The sequence below is a fragment of the Tyto alba genome, unplaced genomic scaffold, assembly GCF_018691265.1.
Source record: "Tyto alba isolate M040663 unplaced genomic scaffold, T.alba_DEE_v4.0 Super-Scaffold_1000006, whole genome shotgun sequence".
Lineage (NCBI taxonomy): Eukaryota > Metazoa > Chordata > Aves > Strigiformes > Tytonidae > Tyto > Tyto alba.
Window position 1 is genome coordinate 3228605 of NW_024881272.1, and position 25639 is coordinate 3254243.

At 41.7% G+C, this 25639-nt stretch overlaps 1 protein-coding gene across 7 annotated transcripts in view; it reads right to left on the bottom strand.

Annotated features, from left to right (window-relative positions):
• Window positions 1-25639, bottom strand: part of CUNH1orf21 (chromosome unknown C1orf21 homolog) — a 132752-nt gene that overhangs the window by 36845 nt on the left and 70268 nt on the right. For all 7 annotated transcript variants that reach the window (XR_006166997.1, XM_042807646.1, XM_042807654.1 and 4 more), the window contains one exon: window positions 19131-19225. Coding sequence is in view for 6 of the 7 variants with exons in the window: in XM_042807646.1 (XP_042663580.1) it covers window positions 19131-19225 (95 nt within the window). In the remaining variant the exon portion in view is untranslated. The remainder of the gene's footprint in view (window positions 1-19130; window positions 19226-25639) is intronic.

A 25639-nucleotide genomic window follows, 5' to 3' on the forward strand; every position in this document is an offset into this window, starting at 1 on the left:
CATGACAAATACACTTCATTTAGATACTCAGTCCCCGTGAGTCAAATCAGTCTGGAATATTCAGCCACACAACTGCTGGATGTTATTCAATTAGCATGAGGCAATGATTTCCAGTTCTCAGCAACTGAGGCAGCCTTCTCCTTTAGAGAGCCAGACAGTTTTACCTTGGATTAAATTTATTGATTTTTCCACTGTGTATAAATAACAGTGTCTTCAGGCAATTTCAGACGAGTTCACTGACCACAGTATTAATGGATTTTGCTAATTTTTTCAAAGCACTCATAAAATACAAAACAATGGTGTCTTATAATTAGGTGTAACTGCAGAGGCAGCTTCTGCAATACATATATCTCCAAGAAAAATGCGTTGACACAGACATGCTCTTAAGAAGTTTGGGCTTTATATTTACTTACTGTAGGTTACAATATCTTCAGCCACAGCCAGTCCTCTTTATTTCAGCAAGTGTACCCGTTGCAGTAAGCCCTGCTCCGAGGGGAAGGGTACCAGGAGAAATGAGATCTCTCAAGGAACCTCACCTCTTTACTGTTTTATTCAGGACACAGACCTTCATTAATTCTAGACAAGGTAAGATTCTGTATACAAACCTAACAAATTAGGAAATTAGGAAAAAATTAGGAACAAATCCTAATTCTTCATCTTGGATCAGGAAAAAATTAGGAGCAAAACCTAATTCTTCATCCTGGATCAGTCACAGGTGTGCAGGTGCCCCATCTCAAAGCCAGGATAGCTGCTGTAAGACCATGTTTTTCACCCACCTTACTTTTAGGAAGCAGCAGCAACAATGCTCACCCATCCATATAGCATATTAACCTATTTACAGTGAAAACCTGCCCTGAAAACTGTCTCTAGGATGGTGCTTCAGATGAGTTCAGGTGTAAATATATTGGAAGTACTGATTCTGAAAGAAATGTAAAGCAGGATTTTTATATTATTTTAAAGGAGGAGATAAGGAGATCCTTTTCCAAGCTCATTTTGACCTCATATAATGATAACGTTCACTACTTACATGTCGGTGCCAATTGACGAGACTGACTGAATCTGAGCTTCGGCTAACACATCGTGTAACAAAGGCACCCAATGGTCTCCATTCTGCAGCAATAAAACTTGCTCCTAAAGTTCACCCTTTGGCTTTCAGTTATGCTTCACAATCTAAGTTTGTATTTTAAAGCAAATATCCGTTCTGTAGTCTTAGTATTTTCAGGAAAAACCTTTACATGGGAAAAATGTTGTAAACTAACAGTACTTGAAACATATTTTAAAAAACCCATTCATATTTATGTAAATACAGTATTTCAGTTATATTGGTTGCAGTGAACATGTGATATGCCTCAAATTTCATAAGGCTTTTGTCACCATCTCTCTGGGTATTTTCATAAGCAAGTTAGGAAAAGTAAGTCTGTTTATCTAGACCTACTAGATGAAAGCACTCTAGGATAAGTGCAAAGCTGGTTGGGAAGCCATACAGAAGGTAGTTTACGATGGCACATTGTTAAAATGGAGAAATACATCAAGTAGAATTTTGTTGGTATCTGTCCTGGAGCTGGATTAGGCACTGGGATGATGAATAATAATGAATTGGAGACTACAACTGCTTTCCAGAACCACAGAGACCATCAAACCAGGAAAGACTCTACTTCGCAGGATTCAAAGTTATCCTGACAACTTGGAGAAATGTACTGAAAAAGACAGGAGATGATTCAGACAGGGCCCAAGTGCTAGGTATTGCACTTAGGCAGGAATAATCAACTGGATATATATAACATGGAAACACCCGCTTATGTAGTAATTCTGCCAAACAGGATCTAGAAGCTTGTTGGACATGAGCCATCAATATCACCATCTTGTGAAAAAGATAAGCATCACACTGATGCATGTAAAAGGTGTAACAGACTGCAGGATACGTGACCACCTTCAGTTACATGCACCAAGAAGGTCCCCAAGAACCACAAGAACAATTAGAGCTCCACAAAGCATGACCACCGAGAAAACACTTCAGTAACTAGAGCTGCTCAACCTAAAAGACGACGGAAGTGAGACACAATGAACTTCTGTTCTCCATACCGACAATGACCCCAACAACCACGATGACATATAAATCGACCATTAACTTGGAAGTTGGAATGGCAATGCTGTTAACTATTTCACCACCCAACAACTTGACGGTGGTATTCAACTGAAGTCCTTTCTTCGCAATGCCAATATGCCTTCCCTTTCCTGACAGCTATCAATAACTATTCCTAGTCCACTCCCATGACTTTGTTCCTGACAACTTCTTTATTCACATAAGGCAATGAGCTTGAAGCAAGAGCAGAATAATTATTTGGTATCTCCCACCCCTCTATTAAGTTCCTCTAAACTCAATTAATCACGAAGAACCTCTGGCAGCTCACAATTTGCCAGCAAGATACACCAAAGTAATAAGAGATTTCACATTCTGCTTTTGAAGACAAGCTATTAAATTCACATACTGTACTACTTTAATCAAGAATAGTTAATTAAGCTGTTCCCTTGATATGAATTTTTATCAGTCCGCACCAGCCATACATCACTTTTATAGGACTCAGACTGTGGCTATGATGCATATTTGTAATCTGTCTTTCCAAATTAATCTGCCGCCATTTGTAAACTCAAAGTGGATCCAATACATTTTGCTTCACTGGTAACCGGGCCAAGTTTGGGGACACTGAGAGCTGGAGGGTGAGTGATACTGGAGCACCACTTCACAAAAGGGCTTCAGTGGAAAGCTAAATTACAAATCCCTCCGTGGCTCGTCACGCAACATGACACAAAAGACTTTTGTTATTATTTTAGTGCTTCATGTTTGCATCATTTTTATTTCCTTAAGTGAACTCAGCTTTATGCTCTATGCAACCATCATAAAAATCAATTTAATAACTTACATTCGCATAGTAATCATCAGCATACATAATTCAGGAGTCATAAGTATAGGCCATAAAACTAGGGAGATCTGTAGTGTCAGATTATTAAAAACATTAACATATGATAAGAATCTAAGTCTAAATTTATTACAACCAAAAATCCCCAATGATTTTCTATTATGTTACCTAAGCTCAAGGACAGGTTAATGCAAACCTTTTCTAGAAAAAGAACTTTAAACACAGCAGTCATAGCAGCTAGATTTGAATCTCTTATGTTTTAAAGCACTCACAGAAGTATGGTACAAAAAAAAAATGACATCGCTATTTGGCTATGTGACTTAATCATAAGAAGAGAGCTTTATGAAGTTAAAAAGTCAACAACACTAAAATGTGGCCAAGTTTTCCAAACTAGTGCAGGGATCCTTAACTGAGAAAGTTCTGATGCTACGTTGTGAAAATCTGCTAAAATTTACCCCCAGGAAAATAAGGAGCACAGAAAATGGAGAGAAGACATGTCATCTCATCTAGCCTTTTGTGAATGTATACCATCAAGTCAAACTATGCCTTCCATATACCCATTTGACCATTTTTACTTAGATTTTCTGAAAGGTGAACCGATGAGGTTGATGCCAACTGGGTATTTTCACACCCTCACAATTTTACGGACAATTTTAAGAAAATATAACCAAAGGAGGTAGTTTAACATGGGACTACTGGATCCCCATGTCCATCAAAACTCCACTGAGCTAGCCCTGGAAAAGTCCCTACCTATGGAGACAAAAGGAGAAGCACGTTAAGGGCACTTACTTAGGTCACTTATTTTTAAAATGAAGATAGGAAAATAATCTATGGTGTTTTTTAAGTGAGAAATCAAGTACAGCCAGAAGAACAGCTTCCAAAATACAACCAAGCCCACGAGGAATATGCAAGTCCACTCGATGAGCCTTTGAATTGGCAGGTAGAGTCTGGCCCTTTTATGTGTTTTTCCCATTTAACTGTTAGATTTGTTTAGATAAACTCATAAATATGGTTATTTACATAGCTAGATATAATGGTGTATTTAGGGATTTTAAGCAGAGGAAAATTCTTCATGCTAAACGTAAAATGAAAGCATGCCAAACTTTAACTAAAGAAACATGTTCCAACACTGAGAAACTTTTATAATTAATCCTTGCCTTAGATCATCTCAGAAAGAGTTATGAGTCTAATTAACATCGGTTGAGAAATTGGTCATGTTTCTGAAATCGCTGAAACTAGACACTGGGTAACAGACAATCTGTATCCTTTCTATCCCATGACCAATTTATGGCTAAGCCCTGACTCACTGCATTAAGTCCAAAAATGTTTCTCAGCATTAGCGATAGCTCATTGAAGGCACAGACGAAACAACGGACATTGTCGTAGGGGGAAAAAAAAAATCCCCTCCAAGATCCACCTCTTGACAACAGGGATGAAGACAATGCATTGCTAAAATCTTTTTCTTTTTTTTTTTTTTTTTTTTTTTTGAGGGGATGGGGGCTTTTTTAAAAGAGCACTGGGGCTATTCTTAGAGGAGTTACATGGTGTGCAGGCTGCGGCTAGCAAAGGCTTGGCTGGTGGCCAGCCCTGGCTGGGTTCGCGGCAAGGCAGAGCAATGCCTTTAGCTCGGTAAAGATTTCTGCTTGCCTTTTTTTTTTTTAAAAAAAGAAAAAAAAAAAAAAAAAAAGCAGGATACAAAAAACTCAATACACAACCGGCTAAGAACAAGCTGTACTTTGGGAAGACGTGCCACCGTCTCCTCGCATCTGCTGCCACCACTTTCACAGCGCTGCCGAAGTCCCATTTCCTTGCTGAACGTTTTCCCTAGGAAGGAAATGAGCGTAAACATTGATTCAGAGACAGCGTTCCCATACGGATGTTAATCTTTGGAAAAGCTGGACAGGACGGAGTGACTTAGAGAGCCAGGAGATCTCCAGAAGCAACAAATCCCACAAACATACAAGCTGCTAAACTTGTGCACCCAGCCAAGCCCTTATAAAAAACAAAGCACGTTTTGACCTTGACTCGCTTTTAGTGAAGCAACTTGAAGCCAGTTATTTCAGAGCCCCTCCAGTCACCTGAAAGGGCTGAGGATTTCCTATGTTTAGCTCAGATAGGCTTGCTAAGGCAATGTGCTCTCCAGGTCTAAAAAGAGAGGGTGAGCTGGCAAACCCGCGGCGTTTCACCGGCAGAAGTATGACATTACCAGCATCTCTTCAACCCTGAAATCTTCCCCTGGTTTCCACCATGCGTGACAGTCAAATCTGTCCCTCCTGCCTCTCTCACAACAGCTTCATTTCTCTGCATGGCTAAAGAAAAGAAGGAAAGCAAGGGAAAAGGGCAGGTTGACAGTGTGTTCCCTCCCATCCCATCCAAACTGTCCCTTCGGAGTCCAACACCCAAATCCTGGGGGAAGAGGACAGCAGCACATCGCGCTGTGCTACATACCATGCCTTTACCCTCTCCAGCATTTGCCTTTTGTTTAATACCTTGGGGTTTGGAAACTTACTCCCAGGTTGCTCCCCTGGAAGCACATGGATGTTGGAATAAAAGTGCTGGTTTGGATGGAATTTTTGGGAAGAATTGGTATATGAGTCCCTTTTTGCTGTGTTTGCAGGCAGAGCAGCTGCTTCTGAATCCCAACTATTGCCTTCAGGTGCTGCTGTAATGTAAACTACATTTAAATATATATATACACACACAAAATTATAATATTATTACATAATTAAAAAGCACTGGGTTTGCGTTCCCATGCATAGACTATCCGGCAGCTTGTTTATTTTATTTAAAGCTGCCAGTCTTTGATGCTATCCTATGGAAAGATTACATATTAGATAAAGCAGCACGCAGTAGTACGCAGCCAGTGCGGTTTGGGCAGGTCAAGCGTGGGAGATGAAAGCAGAGCACTGCAGAGCTGTGTTTGAACTCTAATACTGCTTCTTGCAGGAGCAAGGAGCAAACAATTTAAAGTCAAAAAAAGGTTTTCTTCCCAGTAAGAATGAACACGAGACTGTTCAGTAAGCTGCGTATTAGCTTAGTTCAGTATTACTTTGTTATCTGTGTAAACTAGTGCTTCACATTAAAAATTATTCACATATACAAGAGATTTATTATCTAACATACCTACATGTAACTCCAAACTGCATCGTCCTCTGGACACACAAGAGCCCGAATTATCTGCCCGGCATTTTCATAGTATCAAAGTGCTTGCTTTTACAGGCATAAATTTATTTTCATAGGTTTATATTCCTCCCTGACTTTGTTTTTCTTTTTACTAAAAAAAAAAAAAAAAACGAGTCCTTGTAGGTTATAATCTTACACTCATTCCCCTTCTCCTAGTCCAATTTTCTCCTCCTCTTTCCACCAGTTGAAATGCAGAAATAAATCCCTTCCAACACATGCACTTGAGTCTTCCAGCTGCCCGTACAGCAGCTGGTCTTGGCTATCCGCAAAAGCAAAGAGGAGCAACCAAAGCCAAAAAGAGAAATTACAGTGAAAAAAAAAAAAAATCAGGCCGAGCCCCTTCCAGCCCTGGTTTAAGCATACGTAGTACAGGCGGACAGATACGCTCATCGTTTTAACCTTAGAGATGGCTGAAGAATCTGTAGTAGAGGCAGACACCCGATACAGGGAATTTCACATTGACTAGCCAGCGCTGGCAGCGACACCGAAAATGCCAGCAGTGCCCCACCGCTTGCTGGAGAGGGAGATCACTGCCGCAGAGCTGATGCGAACCCCAAAAGTTGCCAGTCCCAACTCCAGCCTCCATCCCTCTATCTAAAATGGGAGTGTAAGCTGCCACCTTCAACTCTGTCAGATTAAAAATTGCTTATGCTGATTCTATTTGGCAAGCGCCTAATCAATGCTCCAGGCACCTTACCTAAATAAATAAACAATTGAAAATGCTTCTCATTTAGAAAAATAAAAATGAAAAAATTCCTTCAATTTCATTTAATATCCCCAAAAAATTCCTGAAAACATTACATTTATATCCCTCCTCTTCACAAGTCTACCATGCTTCTAGTTTCTTTTTTCAGCGGAGTTTGTACAGGGCACCATCAACATCTCAAGAACACCAGGAATGTCGTTGGTCTCCTCTGTCTGTGGGTGTAGGTTACACGACCCCACTTTTACCCACCACCAGGAATAAATCCCCGCCTCCTGGTTCACTCACCTCCTCCCTGCGGATCGTCCCACGGCTTCACACCACCCTGGAGACCTCTGTGGTGGCCGCCCTGGCACCAGCAAGCGCCCTCGGCAAGGGGGGCCAACGTAGGCTGAGGAACCTTGTTACCTTCCTGCCGGTCCCAAAACGCGCGGCAGCAGGAGAGCGAACCGGGGAGCGCCTCCTGAGTTCACGCCAGGTCTCGGGGAGACCTGGATTTGCCAAGCCTGTCACCCTAAGCAAGCAGTAATTAAGGCTAAAGAGCTCAACGAGCCTGTTAATACAGTTAATGAGCTTCCCCAACAGCTGTCTCCAGTTCTCTTTCCCTTTCTCTAGGAAAGGCATCATTAAATCACGATGTCTTCTGCCCGCATGTGGCCTTCACTGCAGCACTGTCCCAGCAAGCCTAAACTGATAAAATGCCCAGGTAGCCCAGCCCCTGCAGAGACCTCTCATTTCCCTGAAATAATTAAAACAACAACAGGAAAAAAAAAAAAAAAAAACAAACAAAAACAAACACTTAAAAATGTCCACTGTGGTTTCAAATCTTTTCATACAAAATACCATCATTTTCTCCACAGTGGATTTTAAATATTTACCAACTTCATTCACATACTGTGATGAAGCACAACCAAAATATCAAGCAAACAAATACAAAACAACTGCTGCAGCGGTGAAAAACTTTCCTGCTCAATAACAATGTGAGCATACACTTGCATAATGGGTGGAAAACCTACCAAAAGCAGCAACTATTGAAACAGGAAAATAATGTTTCATGCTCATTCAGTACAATAGATACTGTCTTTCTGAAGATTAGTTCAATAATTAGTGCTCTCCTGCTACAACTTTTATTCCTGTGAGTACTCCTCACTCTTGGATCTTTTACTGTATGTTGTTTCTAAAAGTTTTTTTTTTTTTTTACATTTCTTACTAAATAACTAAGATGAGTGTGGCAAAAACACACTAAAAAGAATTTAGGTGATGAAGAAAGTCTCATATGGATTGGATAATGGAAAAAAAGGCACTGTTTATGTAAAAAAATGAGACACAATGCAAGTGTTTCAAAACAATAATGGTGCAAAATGGATGGGAAGCTTCTGGTTTTCTAATCCCGTAACAGAGGAGCAGCAGGGCTTTTAAGAGAAAAGCAGCAAATTCAAAACTGAAAAGGCTCACTTGAAAAATAAATTAGAAAACTGTTTCTCAAATAATGGCAAATCTAGATTATGCAACATGCTGCAACCATGTGCTGTTCACGACGAAAGCTGAGACCTGCCTGATTAAAGTCTCTGCACCGATACGGCCAGTAAGACCATCAGAACGAAGCACAGAGACCCGGGACCTGACCCATCTCCTACAGGACAACACTGGGTGTGACCATGGCAATCCCTGTGGGATTAAACTGGGACAGATCACGTGAAATCACCAGATCGCTCACAAACCACCTGGAAAGAAATGCTATGAGAATAAGCTCCCACCTACATCAGAAAGGCCACATCAAAATTGGTTTTAGAGCTGATGAGTGCCCTCAGCTACCACAACGTGGATTTAATGCCAAGTAAAACGTTGGCTGGTGGTATGGTGCCTTTGCTGAACAAAACCTCTGTGATTTCCGACACATCCCTAATGAGGAGCGTGTCTCATTAAGGCAGCCCTGTGGGCTACTTCGGGTGCCCCACTGCTTACGGGAACAATGTCTCTCCTCGTCGAGGGCAAGCTGAGAAGTTCAGGGCTGCAGAGCTCTCTGAACCTCTTCTCACCTCTCCTAGTAGTGTTTTTGCTCCTTTTCCCCTTTTCTTCCCATCTTGCATGTTTTTTCCACCCTCCTTTACCGCTCCAACCTCTTCCTAGGACGGGTGTTTAACTCCCACTCGCCTTCAGCAGTCGCTACCACAGATTCCTCTTTGGGGCTGTGCTCACCCTAGCAGCTATGCTGGCCGCACAAGATGCCACCTTTCTTGCCTGTCACTCAAGAAGATGCATTAAATTCCACCCAAGAGAGACATCCAACGTGGACATTGAGGTCTGCTTTGCACTAGAGAGCTGTCAAGTGTCATCTGTTTCGTTGTGTTTGAGACCAAACCAGCTGTCACCAACCTCAGAAGACAGCAGAAGCAATCTCTTCCCTAAAAACACGAACAAATCCCATCCCTTCATAACGGTCAGTCCTCACCTTTAAATTTGACTTCCAAGTCTATACAAAGCCATCGCAATTCAGTGTGGGCAAGCTGAGCTCCCAGCTACTAGAAACCACCTTAAAGATGCACTTCTCTGTAAACAGGCCAGGGGACCAAAGTGTTGGTGTTGGTCAGAGAAACACAGGATAAAGGTAGGAGAGAAGGAAGCACCTGTCAGGACCCCAGCCACGGCGGAGCATTACATCCTGAGAACTGCGTGCAGGAGATCTTTTACATAGAGCAGACAACAGTTCGTTTGACTGGCTTCAAGTTCACCTCTTTTAACTGGTGTTTGAAGACATTAGTTAGGGAAGTTCACAAAAGAAAACACTTTTTTCCACTGAAAAAAACAGCCACAGTATAAACACGCTACAGCAAAACCACACTGACTTTAAGAAGGATTTGCCTTAAACCAACACTGAATGTCCCACCCCTCCAAGGGCACCACCCAGCTTCAGTAAATTAAAATTAATAACTTCAGTATTGTTTTGGGGTCTAAAATGGCACATCCCATCTCTCAGCACCTTGAAACCTTCTTTTGCAGGTGCAATACTGTATTCAAACTAAACCAGAGATGATTAAGGCTGCTTAACTATCTGATGAAATATCTATGGATAAATTTGCTTGTTATCTTCCTGTACTTAAATAGTCTGAAATTAGTATCTCACCAGATATGTAAATCCCAGGCCTTATGTTTTCTCCACAACTACCTCATCCGAAGGAGTCCTATGCCTGAAGAGAAAGCTTGAGCAAACCCATAAAATATCGTCTATAATTAAATCTGAACAGATGAAAGGATGAACTTCTACCTCGCCGTTACTGAAACGAGGCAGGAGGACAGGAGACAGCAGCTCACCAGTGGTCAGTGGTGCTCCCACCCCGGGACTCCCAGGCTAGCAGTCAGCACCGCTGCCTGGATTTGCCAGCTTTATTCTCCAACAGTAACTTTTGATGATTTTAGGCATTTCTCCATATTCGTTTCTGCCTGTATCTTGTCTTGTCCTCTGTTCCAGAAGAGCAGAATTAGTAATTAACACCTACCAGGCAATTGCTGAAAAGGAAGTACCAAAACAGATGATACAGAGAGCTTCTATTACTGACAGCTTTCAAAATCTTATTGCTCATCTTTCTTAAAACTTCAGTTCCTCACATTTTGAGATGCTCAAGCTCTTAAAAAATAATAATTAAAAAAATCTCAGCCCTAAAAGGAAGAAAAAAGGGAGAAAAAGGTTCCCAGTCCTCACAGTCAAGAAAGAAACACTTAAATCAAAAACTTCCAGAGCTTTATGTAGAATGTTTTAAAATAATCAGTTTTGTATATAATCGATATATTTTGGCCAACTGACTAATTTTCAAATGCTGGTAGCGCTGCAACGCAGGCTGGTTTACCGCAAAGTTCACAATAAACTATTATAGGGAACAGTATACATTTCTATACCTCCTCCTGGAAAGCAGCGTTGAAAGCTGTGTGTCCAAAACATGCACCCGATGCCCATGGCCTTGATAACTTCATGCACCAGAATGACGATAATGAGAGGATCTGAGAAAAACCCAGCAGGCTCGTGGTTGCTGGTGGGACAGTATACTTGGGGTGAGGGGGAAATGTCACCGTGCCCATCCTCCTGCCACCCCCAGAGCTCACCGTAGCAGCATCCACCTTGGGCTTCAGACGCTGACAGCTACAAGCCCTGGCTGACGTGGTCCGCAGAAGTCCGACGCCAACGAGCAGCAGTGCTTTAAGTTTTGCACGTTAGGTCCTAGGCAGGACTGCGGCGAAAACAGACTTCCTTGGCAAAGTGAATTTTCAGCCAGGGCCTGATGGTGAGGGGAGAGCTGCTCAGCTGGACTTTCAAGAGGACCTTGAGGAGCAATACGGTTTGTGTGGGAGGAGGATTTCAAAGCCAGCAGCATCCTTCGCTCCCAACAGCCACCCTGCCACTGCTGCCGACTCCTCTTTTTACCAACCACTCCTCATCCATCTTCCTTCTCAACAGGACCAGCTTCCCAGAGAGAGGAAAAAAACCTCAGGCAGAAACCCACCCATTAAAATGATACATGGAAAAAACACAACCCGTATGGAAAATGATCTGCTCCCACAGGTGACAGGAACATCTCAGCAGGTTTTGCAAGAATCCTTTACACAGACAATGTAGCTGATCCTGAAAACTTGCTCCTGACACCTGCCCAAGGCTCTTGGGCATTACACTTTCACTACTGTTTTTTTCCCCTAGCAAACACCAGCAAGACTGCAATTACATGTTGCTTCTGGACACTGTTATTTTAATATGCTTAAAAAGAAATATCGTTGTTTTTTTTTTTTTTTTTAAGCTTTCTACTTTAAAATCACATCCATCAAGAGCCTAATAAATTGTATTATTCTACCTCTTAATAGACCACTATGAAGATTTACTCAACAGAGGGTGAAGACTGAAACAAGGATCAGCCTGAAGAAATGTATCTGGAGGACAGTTTGTATGTTATTTTCCAACTTGCTAAAAGCATTTTTAATAGTATCCACTTATTTTATAGATTTTCAGAAGTTAAATACTAGATGAAAAATTAATACTTCTTGCACCAAAACCGTTTTTAATGGAATCTGGAAGAAAAAGAATATTAATACTCAGGGCAATCATTTACTTTGATGTCTATATAATATGCAGTGACCCGTAAGTGGAATGAGCTAAAACTGTCATAAATTCATTACGAGAAACCATTCTTTGAAGAATATCACTGCAAATTTGAAATGAAATGGGCAATATGGAAATAAGCATGGCATTTAAAATAACTGGCTCTAGTAACAATATCTTTTCCATGCACTTCTAATTCAGCTGCAAATGCATTTCTTCCAAGAACACTGGAGAAGCTGGTTTATGAAAATCAAAATGTTGCAATTACTTAGTACTGATAGCGATAGGGCAGCATTCATTTAGGATCTCAGACTTTGAAAAAAAGAAAATAACCCAAAGGATGATTTTATAATTTTAATTTCCCTGGGAAAGGGAACCTGTGAGTACGTGCAGCATAAAATGCACCGATCCAGACCCTACCGATGAAGACTGGAGGAAAATGCATCCAATAAGCAATTATATATTCCCAGGGGAATATCTTAGGTCTCGCCTAATAAAAGTAAAAAGCAAAATTCCTCTGCACTGAGTGGGGCACACCATTTGTTCAGCGCGACTCTGCCTGGGGCAGGGTGGTTCTGGGGTGCCCCAGCCTGCCCGTGGGGCGCGGGATGCCGCTCCTTCAGCCTAACCCTGCCACCGCCGGCAGCAAGGAGCTTGATACAACGCTCGTCTATCCTTCCGTTGGTTTCACATTTTAATCCCTGGCTTTCATTCACTTACTCGTTCTGTAGTTGCGTTTTGTAGCAGCGGCTTTGGTTCTGTGGTTTATTCCTTGAACTCCAGAGAGGAGCAGTCCAGATGGGGAGCGAGCATCTCTGCGCTGGGCTGCGAGGAGCCTGTGGGACCTGTTTCCCCAGACCGCCCTCAGGGCCCCGGGATTTGGCCGATGCAGCATCTAGGCAAAGCAGATGCCTCTCCTTGTGGGAAAACGTGTGGGGGAGTAGCCATGCTTTGCAGCCCTCAACTTCTCTGCTCCTTCCTCCAGCCCGCACGACTATGGGAGATGCAACGGGTGGGCGGCGCAGCAGCTCCCCCCCCGTTATCAACTCTCCGTGCACATCTGGCAACGCTCACTTTGTCCTTTTATTATTCTCATGCCCTGGGAACCAAAGAAAAAGGGCACCTCAAGTTCTTATTCCCCTCCCAGAATGACCCAAAGCTGTAGTTTTCAGGGCGTTTTTCTCCCTGCCTGGATTCCAACAGAAGAGCCAACATCACCTTCAAGCGTTTTGTTGAGCTGAGGCTTTATATCTGAAAATATGAGACAGGCAAATAGGGTGGCAAGAGGCAGGGAAGTTAATAACCTCTCCTTTCTACACAGAAAGGTATCTCGATATCCATCCTTGAGAGCAGACAATGAACCAACATCATGCAGTCGTCCCAACGCTCATACCTGGAGCGGACACCGTGCCAGCGGTGGGACAGGGTCTCCTGGATGATACTCCGTACAGCACCAAAAGTAAACGAGGGGTCAGCACTGGATTTCACACGCCAAAACTCTTCAGGGCAGACAAAACCCAAGAAAACCTCTTCTTTTTAAGGGCTTGAGGGCTGTTGGTCTTGGGCATTTCTGGTTTCTTGCCCCTTATAAGCAGAGTACAAGCAAGCTCTATCCTGAAACTGTTTGTTTTGAAACACACTATTGTTGCAAAATGGTTTAAAAATCTATAATTAGGAAACTACAGCCCAAAATCTTAGTAGCGTAGTATACGTTAATATGATACTAATTTTAATTTTTACAAAGCTCTTCACCAATGTAATACAACAGTGCTGTGATAAATATAGTTACACATTTAAAACATAGCAATTCAAAGCTTATCTAGAAATAGTAAGCAACAGTGCCTTTAAACACTAAAGTACCAAATTAATTGTATATTCATGCTCAGATTTGCACTCGTAGTATTTTGCATACGTAGAAGGGAAAACATCACAACTACCCCCACTAAATTTAACCCCCAGAGAGTGGCAGCTAGCTTATTTCTTTAAACTAGCTTATTTCTTCTTATTTATTTTAGTGCCTAGACTGGGCAGCAAAGCTATTTTCCTAAATCGATCTGAAATTCAGACATATGCCAATATTTGCATTACACACCACAAAATATTTATGATTGATATATCTATAATACATATTTTGCATACCTATTTAAATATTTATATTATACACAGTATCTTCACTTTCACATATCACATTTTATACAGTTATTACAGTTGTTTCCTTCCTCGTTTTCTCTTAGGCTTTTAATTTCATACACTTCATCTATCAGATACTACTGTCTACTTTTAACATATCACTGCAGAAAATGATAACTGGTGTTGCATACAGAGCCACTGAGACTGAGGCTTTGAAATACTAACTGTTACAGAGCTGAATGATAAATGGAGAACAGCAGCTGGGCTGAGACGCTCGAGACACAGTTAGGAAATAACAGCGCACGCAAGGCTGACAAAAATTACATTTGCAGGTAACTGGAGTGGAAATTTATACTTATTGGAAAAAAATGGCAAAACATTGTTCGTGTTATTAAAGGCAAAGTGAGAGATAGCAAGAGCCATGGAGAGAGGCAATTTTCTTCCAACTCCAGCAGGAATTTATCTCAAGCTCTAACACGCAATTTCACTATGGAGCTTCAGGACAAAACAGAGAATTATGCCCAATTGTTTTGAGGGTTTGGATAACAAAGCATAAAAATCCTAATAAATAGCCTTCTGTGCCAATGCAGACCAGAAGAAGATTTCTATTAGTAAAAGTTACAGAAACATCCAAATCCTGAACGGCAATAAATATCGAGTTAACCACCTAACACAAAAAAATGTAGCTTTAGGTATTTGATATTTTCGGAAGTATCTGTACTATCACAGACCGTCTCAGAGGAAAACTGACACAGCTCGTCAGGTTTGCCAAAGCAATGCTAAGCTTCACAAATACGGCACGCCTTCTTATTTTACCTTTTCTGGTAATAAAATTTTACAATGGAAAGCCATTAGAACTGCGAGAGTATGGAAATGAGGACTAATTTGTCCTATTAGGAATGTTAAATCGGCTGCTGTGATTGTACTCTGTACATTTAACACGATGGTGTGGAGCTAAACAGTGAGTCCTTTCCAAACAAAAAATGAACAGATCTTTATAAATGGTAAAATGTGTTATTTATTCCAGTCATACCTGCTTGTAGCAGGTATGTTTTAGAATAGATTTAACCTTTTGAAATATTAATACTTCCTGATTTTTAGCATTTTAGTTTTCCAAAGTAACAAAACCAGGTTTGTGACATGTGATTAGCTTTTGCTAACATTTAGGCCAAAAATTCCCATCTGAGTGGTTACCTCAGAGTCAATAAAACTGTCTTCGTTTTGGAGAAGGCTTAGCATAAACCCGTTAAACAACCCATAAGCCGCCCCTGCTACAAAAGATGGGGAAACCCAGGGGGGCTCACTTCTGCCCCAGCGGGGTTCTGCAGAGCTGCTGTGGATCCTCAGGGAGTTGAGGTTTAGTTTTAGCACTCAAAGGTTCCTCCCCACACTTGGCACGCTGGCACCAAGCTGCGCCTGAGCCAACGGCCACCCCACCGGCACCCGGCCCGCGGCGGGCAAAGCCAGCCCAGCACCCTGAGAACCCATCACAGCCAGCCCTTCTGCTTCCAAATGCACAAATAACCATCACAGCTGCTGCTTCTGCTCCAGAGTAACGCCACGCTCATGGCCTTCTATGCACAAGCACATCTCACTTAAAAATTAGCACAATTTCCATGTTTTCTTTTATATATATAATATTTATAAATGTATAAAAAATATATATAGCCCCACACCCGTGATTAAAAAAAAATGTATATAATACAAATCCCTTCCTTCTTTCATCTATCTACTAGTTCTTCACAGATTTGTCTCCCAACATCCCTGATTGAGCTGAGCATAGTACCAGCACAAGGCGTAACCCCAGCTCTCCAGCACCTAATCCTGCTACATCCCATTCCCATCTGCAAGCTACAAGGATGGGTGATTGTCAGCTCAAGATTCTCCCCACCAAGTGGGGATGGAGATCCCAAGCAGGATGCTCAGGAAGGTGCCAGTAGCCAGAGGTACAAGGAACGAAACCAGGATCAGAGACATCCCAATGGCAAGTAGAGAACTAGAGAAACCACCTGGGTAAAGAAATGAATCAGGCCGACAGATACAAGGGAACAGCAGGAAAACAATAACTGACTGTGACAGTCTGAAACAAGCTTGGCTTTTTTAACTTTTCTTGTTTTCTTTTTTCACCCCCCCCTGCGTCAAGAGCCTACATTTTAATTCAAGGAGGCCTTTGATTCTGCCAGAAAATGTCTTTGCATGGAGCATCTTCTGTTTCACCTGGCATACAGCCAGCCCTAGAACAGGCATTCCTGGTGTCAATACATCTTAGGAGTATTTCTGCATTACAGTGTCAGCATCGCTCAAGTTTTGAGCCGTGCTTAAGCCTCAGGCTGAAGCTGAGAAGATGATTCACTGACAGAGCCTTGTCGGAGGCTTGCCAGAGCCCAGGGATACCCACGCTTGTATCAGCCCATCTCCAGCTCTCTCTTTAAACAGAATAAAAGCCTGGGACCCTGACCACAGGACCCCAGTACAAAATGGCAATTTGCTTGGTGTCTGCCACGTCCTCCCATTCTCTTTATCTACTTGCATCATTTTTTTTTTCCCCTGACTCAGAAATACTGCAACACCAATGGCAGAGATGGCACCACATCACAGAACCTAAATTGTAAGGGAAGCGGTTTTATTTTCACTTGAGCAGAATTTTTTTTTTTAAGCAAGGCTCCAAAATACCTTAAAAAAAGTAACAGTGATGACAATAGGACTGAAAAATTCAATGACATCTGAGTAAGATAATTCAAGCACAAGTACCAGAGGATAAGATAACCCACACCAGAGCAGTTCCCAGGGAACAGACTATAATGACATTCAGATTATACATCTCATCTAGGCTGTGTTTCTGAAGGAGATGTGAATTAGCAGCCCTGTGACAATAAAGAAATGTGGGATTAAGAAACAAGAGAGGAGGGAAGAGGGCTGGTTGATTCTCCCACTGCCTTTTCTTGTTCCTAAATTTTCTGTTGCCTGGAAATGGCTGATGAGAAGACGGGATTATGTAAACGCTTGCCAACTTTTCACGTGTTAAGAAAACTAAAGCCTGAGTGATGGGTAGCTTAACCCATCTTCTAAGAAGTGAACTAAAACATGTTTACTAAGGAGAACTTGAACAGAGAAACCCCTTTAAAAAATCCAGGAGTGATGAGGACTTGACAATTCCCAGGATTAAAAAGCTGCATACATTACAGACAATGTAATCTCCTTACAGTAAGATGAGAAAAAGGAAAATAAGGCCTTTTAGGTGTGCAAGATGGTTTTTGGTTTAAAGTATATACATCCTGTCTGATGGAAGACTTCCTTGTGTTATTGTCTGGGTTTTTTTTTTCTCCAAATAGACATGACAGAAAAGAGAGGTATACCAGCCCTCCAACTCCTTGTTAAGTTATATTTTCCAGAAAACCCACTGCTTCCATCAAACATGACTCGTCAATAAAATAATAAGCACTGTGCTGTACAAATGTCTCTTCCTAAATTTAACCAGTCTAACACTTAGATGCTACAAGAAAGCAGGCACTAACGAAAGTGTAAAATATCTCTATCTAGTTTTGAACACAACTTCAGCGACTGTGTCATCTCAACAGACATAAGCTTTCCTGAACTCTTCGTTGTCATTCAAGTGGCATGTTATTTTCTGCAGATACTCCTACTACAGCTGAAGGCTACTTTAAAATTTAACCTCCTCAACTTTTTCCATTTTTTAATTAAAAAAACCCCTGAGGGTTGCACTCATTTTTCCTTTTTCTCTGTTTACTAACAGAGCACTGGGGTCTATAAAATGAGCAAAAAATTCTTGCAGTCACTTCTTCCAGTTCAAAACAAACGTGCTTACACTGGCGATAAAGCTGAATGCACTGCGGATGCTGCTAGAAAAGGTGATATTCTCAGCAATGTTTCTGAGGCACTAAAATAACCCAAAATCCTGCTGCAAGCTGAAGTTGCATCGTCCACTGGAGCATCAGCAATGCAAAACCGCAGGTGGCAAAATCTGGAGACTGAAGCAGAAATCATGTGGCGTGCAGCTCAACCACCGCTCCAACAACAAGGTTAGGACAGAGAAATAAACTCTGTTCTTTACTACAGGAATGCACGTGTAGTTGTGTAAAGGCAACTGTGTGTATCTAGAAGAGGGAATATAAAGTATCCAGGTTGCCTGAAGCTCACTTACATCTTCAGGAAAAGAAAAAATCCCAAACAGTGGATTTTTGTACAGCTGCCCAATGATGGCAAAAGGTAAATCCTCAGCTGGCGATAATGGTTATGGTTCCACTGAAATCTCCTAATGATGTTCCCCCTTTGGTCTTACTGATGAAAGGAAAAAAACAAACCATCCTACATGAAGAAAAGCTGCAATGAACAAATGGAACCAGATGTGAAATTTTTCACCCAACTATTATAACTGTGAGATGTCTTCAAAAAGTTAAACTGGGCATAGCCCCAGTCAGCCAATTACAAAATCGACATTCCTTCAGCTTTAGAAGAGAAGAAACAACTTCTCAGAAATGCCAGAAGCAACTCAACTGTGATTTTTAAGCTGCTTCAACAGCATCTTAGTTATTTTAAGTAGTACTAAGAGTTTACCTGAGATTTCCTTCCCGTAAGTGGAACTAAGAGCCAGCAAGGTGCTCAAATCAGGGAAAAAGAAACACATACAAAATGATTCTTGCGACTGCTATGTTACAAATATATTGCTTTTTCTATTCCAAACTGCCTTCCCTGTGAATTTTAAAATATGTAAAACCAAAAAGCACAGAGCAAATAATATCTACATAAGTAGGTCATTTTCTTAATGGCAGGGCACTGCTGCTTTACTACCAACTTGTTTGCAATATAGACACATACATTTCAAAGAGCGTATATTCAGATCTACAACAGAGGTGAGTGAGTATAATCGTGGAAGCTCTTGCTCCAAGATCAAGTAGAGCCTAATTCAGAAAGACAAGCAGGAACAAGTCATATTTTGCACCTTCTATGCAAGCTTTGGAGATGGTTAAGACATTTTGGAGAAAATCCTCTTGCTGCATGTAAGCTGTAGCTTGGATGTGCTACACGTTGTATATTTCATTACAAAAGCAGAGCCATGTTATTTCATTAGATAAGCGATAAGTTCAATCCTTACCAAGTTTTCTTGGTTCCTGGCTGCTATTTTCTGATCATCTTCTCCCCCATTTTTCATGTATTTGACCTCTTCCACTGGTTTGATCCTATACTCATCTGAGCACCAAGAAAAAAAAAAAAAAAGAAAAAAAAAATTTTTGAACCAGTGTGTTCAGCAGCTGGGAAAAAAAAACAAACTAAAACCAAAACAGCTGACTAGAAAAGACCCTAATTAAACAAAGCAACTAAAAATTACATGTATATACTTTTAAATGCTTAAATGTGACTGATACCAAGGAAGTTTCTCCTGACTGAAGCTTCAGTAAGAATTTCCATTTCTTGCTTTCAGAAACTGTTCAGTAGCTCCCTGGTCTAGTATAGTCATGGCACCAGGAACAGGGGATGTTTGGTATGTACTCTCCCCCAACTCCCTAGTTTTCTGTACAATACGCTTAATACAAACAAGTTCTTTCCTCCTGCATCCTCCCTGGAGTTTTATTATCAATGGGCAAACAAGCAATGTACAGTAGTTACTATGCATGGATGTACATGGATATTCCTTGAATTGAGAAAACCTCTTTTTAAAAGCAATTCTGATGGAGTCTATTTAAAATTTAAGTTAAAAGCTGGAAAAAAAGACAAAAAAAAACCCAAAAAACAACAGAACCCCACAACCACCAAAACCTACTGCTTTTTTAATCATTATTTTGCTTTTCCTGCACTGTTTTAACTGAGCTAAAGCAAAACGTACACAATGCACAATCATATAGTGATTTCTGGAGAAAAGGCCCCATGCTGATCATCTTCCTTTCCCCACTCCTCCCCCTCCCCATACATTTTTCCTCCACATGAATGTTAACTGATAGAAATCCAGCATGAAAATAAGTAATAAGTAAGATTCCTGGCTTCCCCTTAATATTTATCAGCTAGGTGTTTCAGCTCTTCAAATAATAAATTCCCAGGTCCTGTGCCAGTACTGGAATATTACCTAATACACATGTGCTATCCCACAGTAAAGTATACAGCCTCATCAAAACTTGAATAAAGGGTTTTTTTTTCCTTTAGTACGACAAAAAGGAATTTGGCGATTCTTCTTTCTAGCTCAGGAACACAGTGTCTGCAGTACCAACATTGCCTTTTCTCAGTCCCTATTACAGCTTTTTGCTCTGGTTGTCTTTGCAGAATCTATTGGAAAAACACCTAGAGTTTTGCACTCACACTCCTCCAGCCAAGATATATAACACAGAAGAGAAACTTTACCCCAGGAAAGTCAGAAATGTTAATAAAAACTTAAATGAGACATGGTACACTGGGAATAAAAGGCAAAATCTGGGCAAATTAAAAGAAATCGTACAAACTTTATTCTTTTCCTTTGGGCTTTCAAGCAATTTATCTCAGTTGCTAAAAGAAAAACAAAACACAAATGGATTATCCTGGGTTACTGCATTGCTACAAAAAAAAAAAATAAATTCTTTAGAAGGAAGCCTGATTTCAAGAAACTGTTAACCAGGGAATGTATAAGTTAAATAAGTCTAACTTTGAAAAACAATTTTTTTTTTTTTAAATACAGTTTTGCATTTGGCCTAGTCTATATCTATATGCTTTTTTTCATTACAGAGTTTAAATAAAACTGTAAATTGATCAAATAGCAGCATCTCAGATCCAGAGTCTCAAAATAGATGGAAGCGTTAAGGACAATATTACTAGACTGGTAAACGTGAACAACTTCTCTGAATTTTTTTTTTCTCTTTCTTAAGTGGAATTTAGGTAGTCTGGAGCTGACAATTCATAAAACCAAAAAGGCTGAACACAATAAAGCCTGAGAATTAGAAGTACTTTATCAACTGCAATAGCTAAGTTACATTTTTCTCACTTCTTCAGTGATCGCTGTTGTGATTAGCAATAAAACCCACACGCAGAAAAAGCACAGAACTCCCACAGTGGCATGTACAGATTTGAATAGGAAAGCAGATGAGAAAGAGAAAATAGCACAAAAGAAGTTTGCACAACCTGCAGCCAGTCCACATTAACTATGAGAGGCGTGTTCAAGCCAGCCTTGTAAAAAACGAGTGAGGTATGGAGGATCAGTGGAAAAAATAACCTCAGAAACATGCCTCCTGCTTATTCCAAGAGGTTAATTGTCATTGAACACCGAGTGCACACCCAGGCGGCAGACCATCCTATGGGGACTTGTATGTAAGCAGTGCTTCCTTAGAAGATATTGTCTCTTGTAGCAAGTAGACCACAACACTGATGAGCCCGTGACTGAAAAGCAGTATAATCTAATTTATATATGGAAGTATGATACAGTTCCATAGGACAGAGGCAAGAGGGAAGGAGGGGTTTTGTTGGAAACTTAATTCTGTATTTCTTCTCTAACTGACTGTGAGAGAGTGCTGCCAGGCATCACTATTCAGGTGTCTGAGCTAACGACCTGACGGTACCTGGGTTCCCAATATTCATCAACACCATCATGACAACACTCTTGTAATTACCATTATTGCTACAAGTTTATGCTGCATTTACTGGGTGAATAGAATACAACAATTCAGTTGGAAGGGACCTACAATGACCATCTAGCCCAACTGCCTGACCCCTTCAGGGCTGACCACAAGCTACAGGACGTTGTTAGGGGCATTGCCCAAATGCCTCTCAAACACTGACTGGCCTGGGGCACCCACCACCTCTCTGGGGAGCCTGTTCCAGGGTCTGACCACCCTCACGTCCAGCCTGAACCTCCCCTGACACAGCTTGGAGCCGTTCCCACGCGTCCTGTCCCTGGAGCCCGGGGAGAAGAGCTCAGCACCTCCCTCTCCACGGCCCCCCCTCAGGAAGCTGCAGAGAACAAGGAGGTCGCCCCTCGGCCTCCTCTGCTCCACACTGGGCAAACCCAAAGTCCTCAGCTGCTCCTCACAGGACATGCCTGCCAGCCCTTCACCACCTTGCTTGCCTTCCTCCGGATGCGTTCAAGGACCTTCACGTCCTTCTCCAGCGGTGGGGCCCAGCACGGTGCTGCCGGTGAGGCCGCACCGCCGCTGAACACAGCGGGACAATCCCCTCTCCTGGCCGGCTGGCCATGCTCTGCCTGAGGCGCCCCGGGGTGGGGTTTGCCCTCTTGGCTACCAGGGCACGCTGCTGGCTACTACTGAGCTGCTGCCCACCAGCACCCCCAGGCCCCTTCCTGCAGGGCTGCTCCCCAGCCACTCCTCTCCCAGTTTAGACTTGTGCCCGGCACTACTCCATCCTAGGTGCAGAATCTGGCATCTGGACTTCTTAAATTTCAACCCGTTAATCACTGTCCAGTGCTCCAATCTAACTAGATCCCTCTGCAAGGCCTCCTGTCCCTCAAGAGAGTCAACAGCACCTCCCAGTTTGGTATCATCAGCAAACATGTTAATGGTGCATTCAACTCCTGCATCCAGATAATTGATAAATATATTGAACAGGACTGGCCCTAGGATTGAGCCCTGAGGAACAGCGCTGGTGACTGGTCACCAGCCAGATGCAGCCCCACTCACCAGAACTCTTTGAGCTCTGCCCTTCAGCCAGTTCTTCACCCAGCACACCAGAAACCTCTTTATCCCACAGCTGGACAACTCGTCCAGAAGGATGCTGCGAGGGATAGTACCCAAAGCCTTACTAAATCCAGACAAACTTCATCCTACCACCTTCCCTTCATCCACTGGGTGGGTGACCTTATCATAAAAGGATACCAAATTAGTTAGGCAGGACTTTCCCTTTGTGAACCCATGTTGGCTGTGCCTGATCACTGAATTATTCTTTAAACACCTTTCAGTAGTACCCAGTATCATCTCCATAACTTTTCCAGGGGTTGAGGTTGGACTCACAGTTCTGTAGTTCCCTGTGTGTTCTTCATGCCCTTTTTGTAAATTGGAATAACACTGGCCAGCTTACAGTTGGCAGGGACCTCCCCAGACTCCCAAGACCTTTGGTAGACGATGCAGAAGGGTCCTGCCGTAACATCCACCAGCTCTTTCAGTACTCTGGGGAGAATCCCATGAGGCCCCAGGGACTTGTGGACATTCAGCTGATACAACTGGTCCCTGACAACTTCAGTGTCCACAAATGGAAACTCACTGTTCCCACAGTTATGGTCCTTTAACTCAAAGGACTGGGCAGCCCAAGGCCTACCAGTATTATTAAAGACTGAGGCAAAAACCACATTGAATGCCTCCACTTTTCCTTCATCCCTATTAATCAGGTGGCCATCTTCAACCAGTATCAGTCCAATGTTTTCTTTAGACCTCCTTTTGGTATTAGCTTCAGCAGAGATCTCCCTGAATTGTGTAGGATTCATAGAGAGCAGATGTTAGAGAATCTGTGAAGAGAGTCAGGCCAGGTGAGGGTAAGGATTATGACATGGACATGGGACATTTAAGGAATACTTGAGCTGCCTCGTCAGCCTGTTTCCACTCTTCATGGTTGTGTGATGTCTAGGCTATGCTTATTTTCCAGCTTCAGCTCCACACAAGTCTTTCTAGAGACCACCATCAACAAAAGTTCTCAAAAACGTAATTTTAAATTCACATTGAACCTGGACACACAGACTTCAAATGCTGCATTGTTTGCCAGATGCATCAAGTAGCCCTGAAATGGTGGCAAAGAACTTTTGCACAGATTTGTTGTGTAATTTCCACAGATATTTACCACAGTGTTAGTAAATGTGCTTCCCCCCAATACTTTACTTACCAATACAATAACTATTCAATTATCTGTGCAGCATAGCACAGTCAGCATTACTCTTCCCTTCATCCTACCAAGTGCAGGAGAAATGCAGATGCCTGAACAATTCATGCACAAGACAGGCAGCAGCAAGAGAGTTTCCACATGTAAACCAGTCATTTTTCATCATGTTTTCAGGAAAATTTGAATATACCATGCCAACTAGCAAGTCCTACTTCAGAGCAATCCACCTTTTCCTTAGGAGAATACAGATAAAGGAAATTCAGGATGTCAAAGTAGAAGGGAACTGCTTCTGTAGATGTTAGAATTACTCTTTTAATAGAAAATGTCTTACAAAATTAATATTAATGTCATGACTCTATTATACAGTCTGTGTTTGGCCATGATAAATCTCTACTTTTACCTCAAAAAGCAATGTAAATTTGACACAGTCTAAAGCTGAAGACTTGCATTAAAGGCCAGGAGACGACCTCTTGGGGATGAGGCACATTAAAGAAGCAGACTGAGTGGCCCATACTTTGGCTTCATTACCTAAATAAATGATTAACAGACAGGAGTGACAAGCAGCTAGCAACTCCATCAAACCATGTGTTTTGAACAAGTGGTGCATGTACCAATATCAGACAAACAGGCTAACAACCCAGTTTCAGTTAATAGAAGCAGAAGAGAGAACTGAGCCATGAACAACTGTTTTATCAGATACACACAGAGATGAAGGGAATGGATCAGCAATGTTAAGTTTGAAGCAATACTATTACTCATAAGCTCTGATAATTTCCCATCGCAGGCAAAATATTTTCCTTAAAATAGGGAGCACAAATACAATATATTGGCAACATTAACTCATATTGAGTAGTCACTTGGAGGTAGGTATAAATAGATATGACTCCACTTTCAAAGGGGGATAAAACCAGCTAAGTAATTATACTGCCACAGAAAGAAAAAGGAGGAGTATCCAGCTGACTACAAGCTCTACAGCTTCCCAGTACAATGAAGCATACCTAGAAACATCCACTTTCTGAACTAGCCAGCACACTGAGTTAAAACCCAACCTCTAATTTCAACAGCCATTGAACTAGGCTGCTTAAATATGAGTAACTACCTCAATCACAGCTAAAATGTTGATGTTTATACCTGCAACCTTCCTGTCATCTGAGAAGAAACATTAATTTTCACTCACAGGTCTCCCTCTAGCATGTACAGTACTCAATGACACAAATTTTACCCTTCACATTCATGTTGAACTCTGCTTTGTTTTGTTTTCTTCTTTGCCTGGACCAAACTAAGCTGTAAAATCACTTCATTTTTATGGGCCCATTGCAAGTCTGTTCAAATAGAGACCTTACATGAGAAATGCAGAACAATTCCTGAGAGCAATGGGACAAGTCAATATTTAGCATGTTCCCAGCCAAGACTGTGGACTGCAATGAGCAGTCAACCAAAAAGACAACCAAAGGGTGCAAAGGAGGAGAAGGTGGTAGCAAGCAGCATAGCTAGGGAGGACACTGATAGATGGTGTAAGAGAGAAGAAATGGGTCCAATGCGTAACACCTTATTCACAGATAAGACAACAATTATTTCAAATATACTAAATATAGCAATGAAATACAAATAATTATTTGCACAGGACAGGTCTTGCACTGTATTATGTTATTATTGGGAGGACACAACTATATATGGACTTTTTTTACTAGGTGAAGATAACATTTATCTTCTACAGGTATGATATATATAAGACAAGGTATTTCAAAACCCACAAATTCTGAGCTATTTCAGAGATTGTTCTTGTTCTAAAGTTACTGTCAGGACGAAAGTGCTGCAAATGCA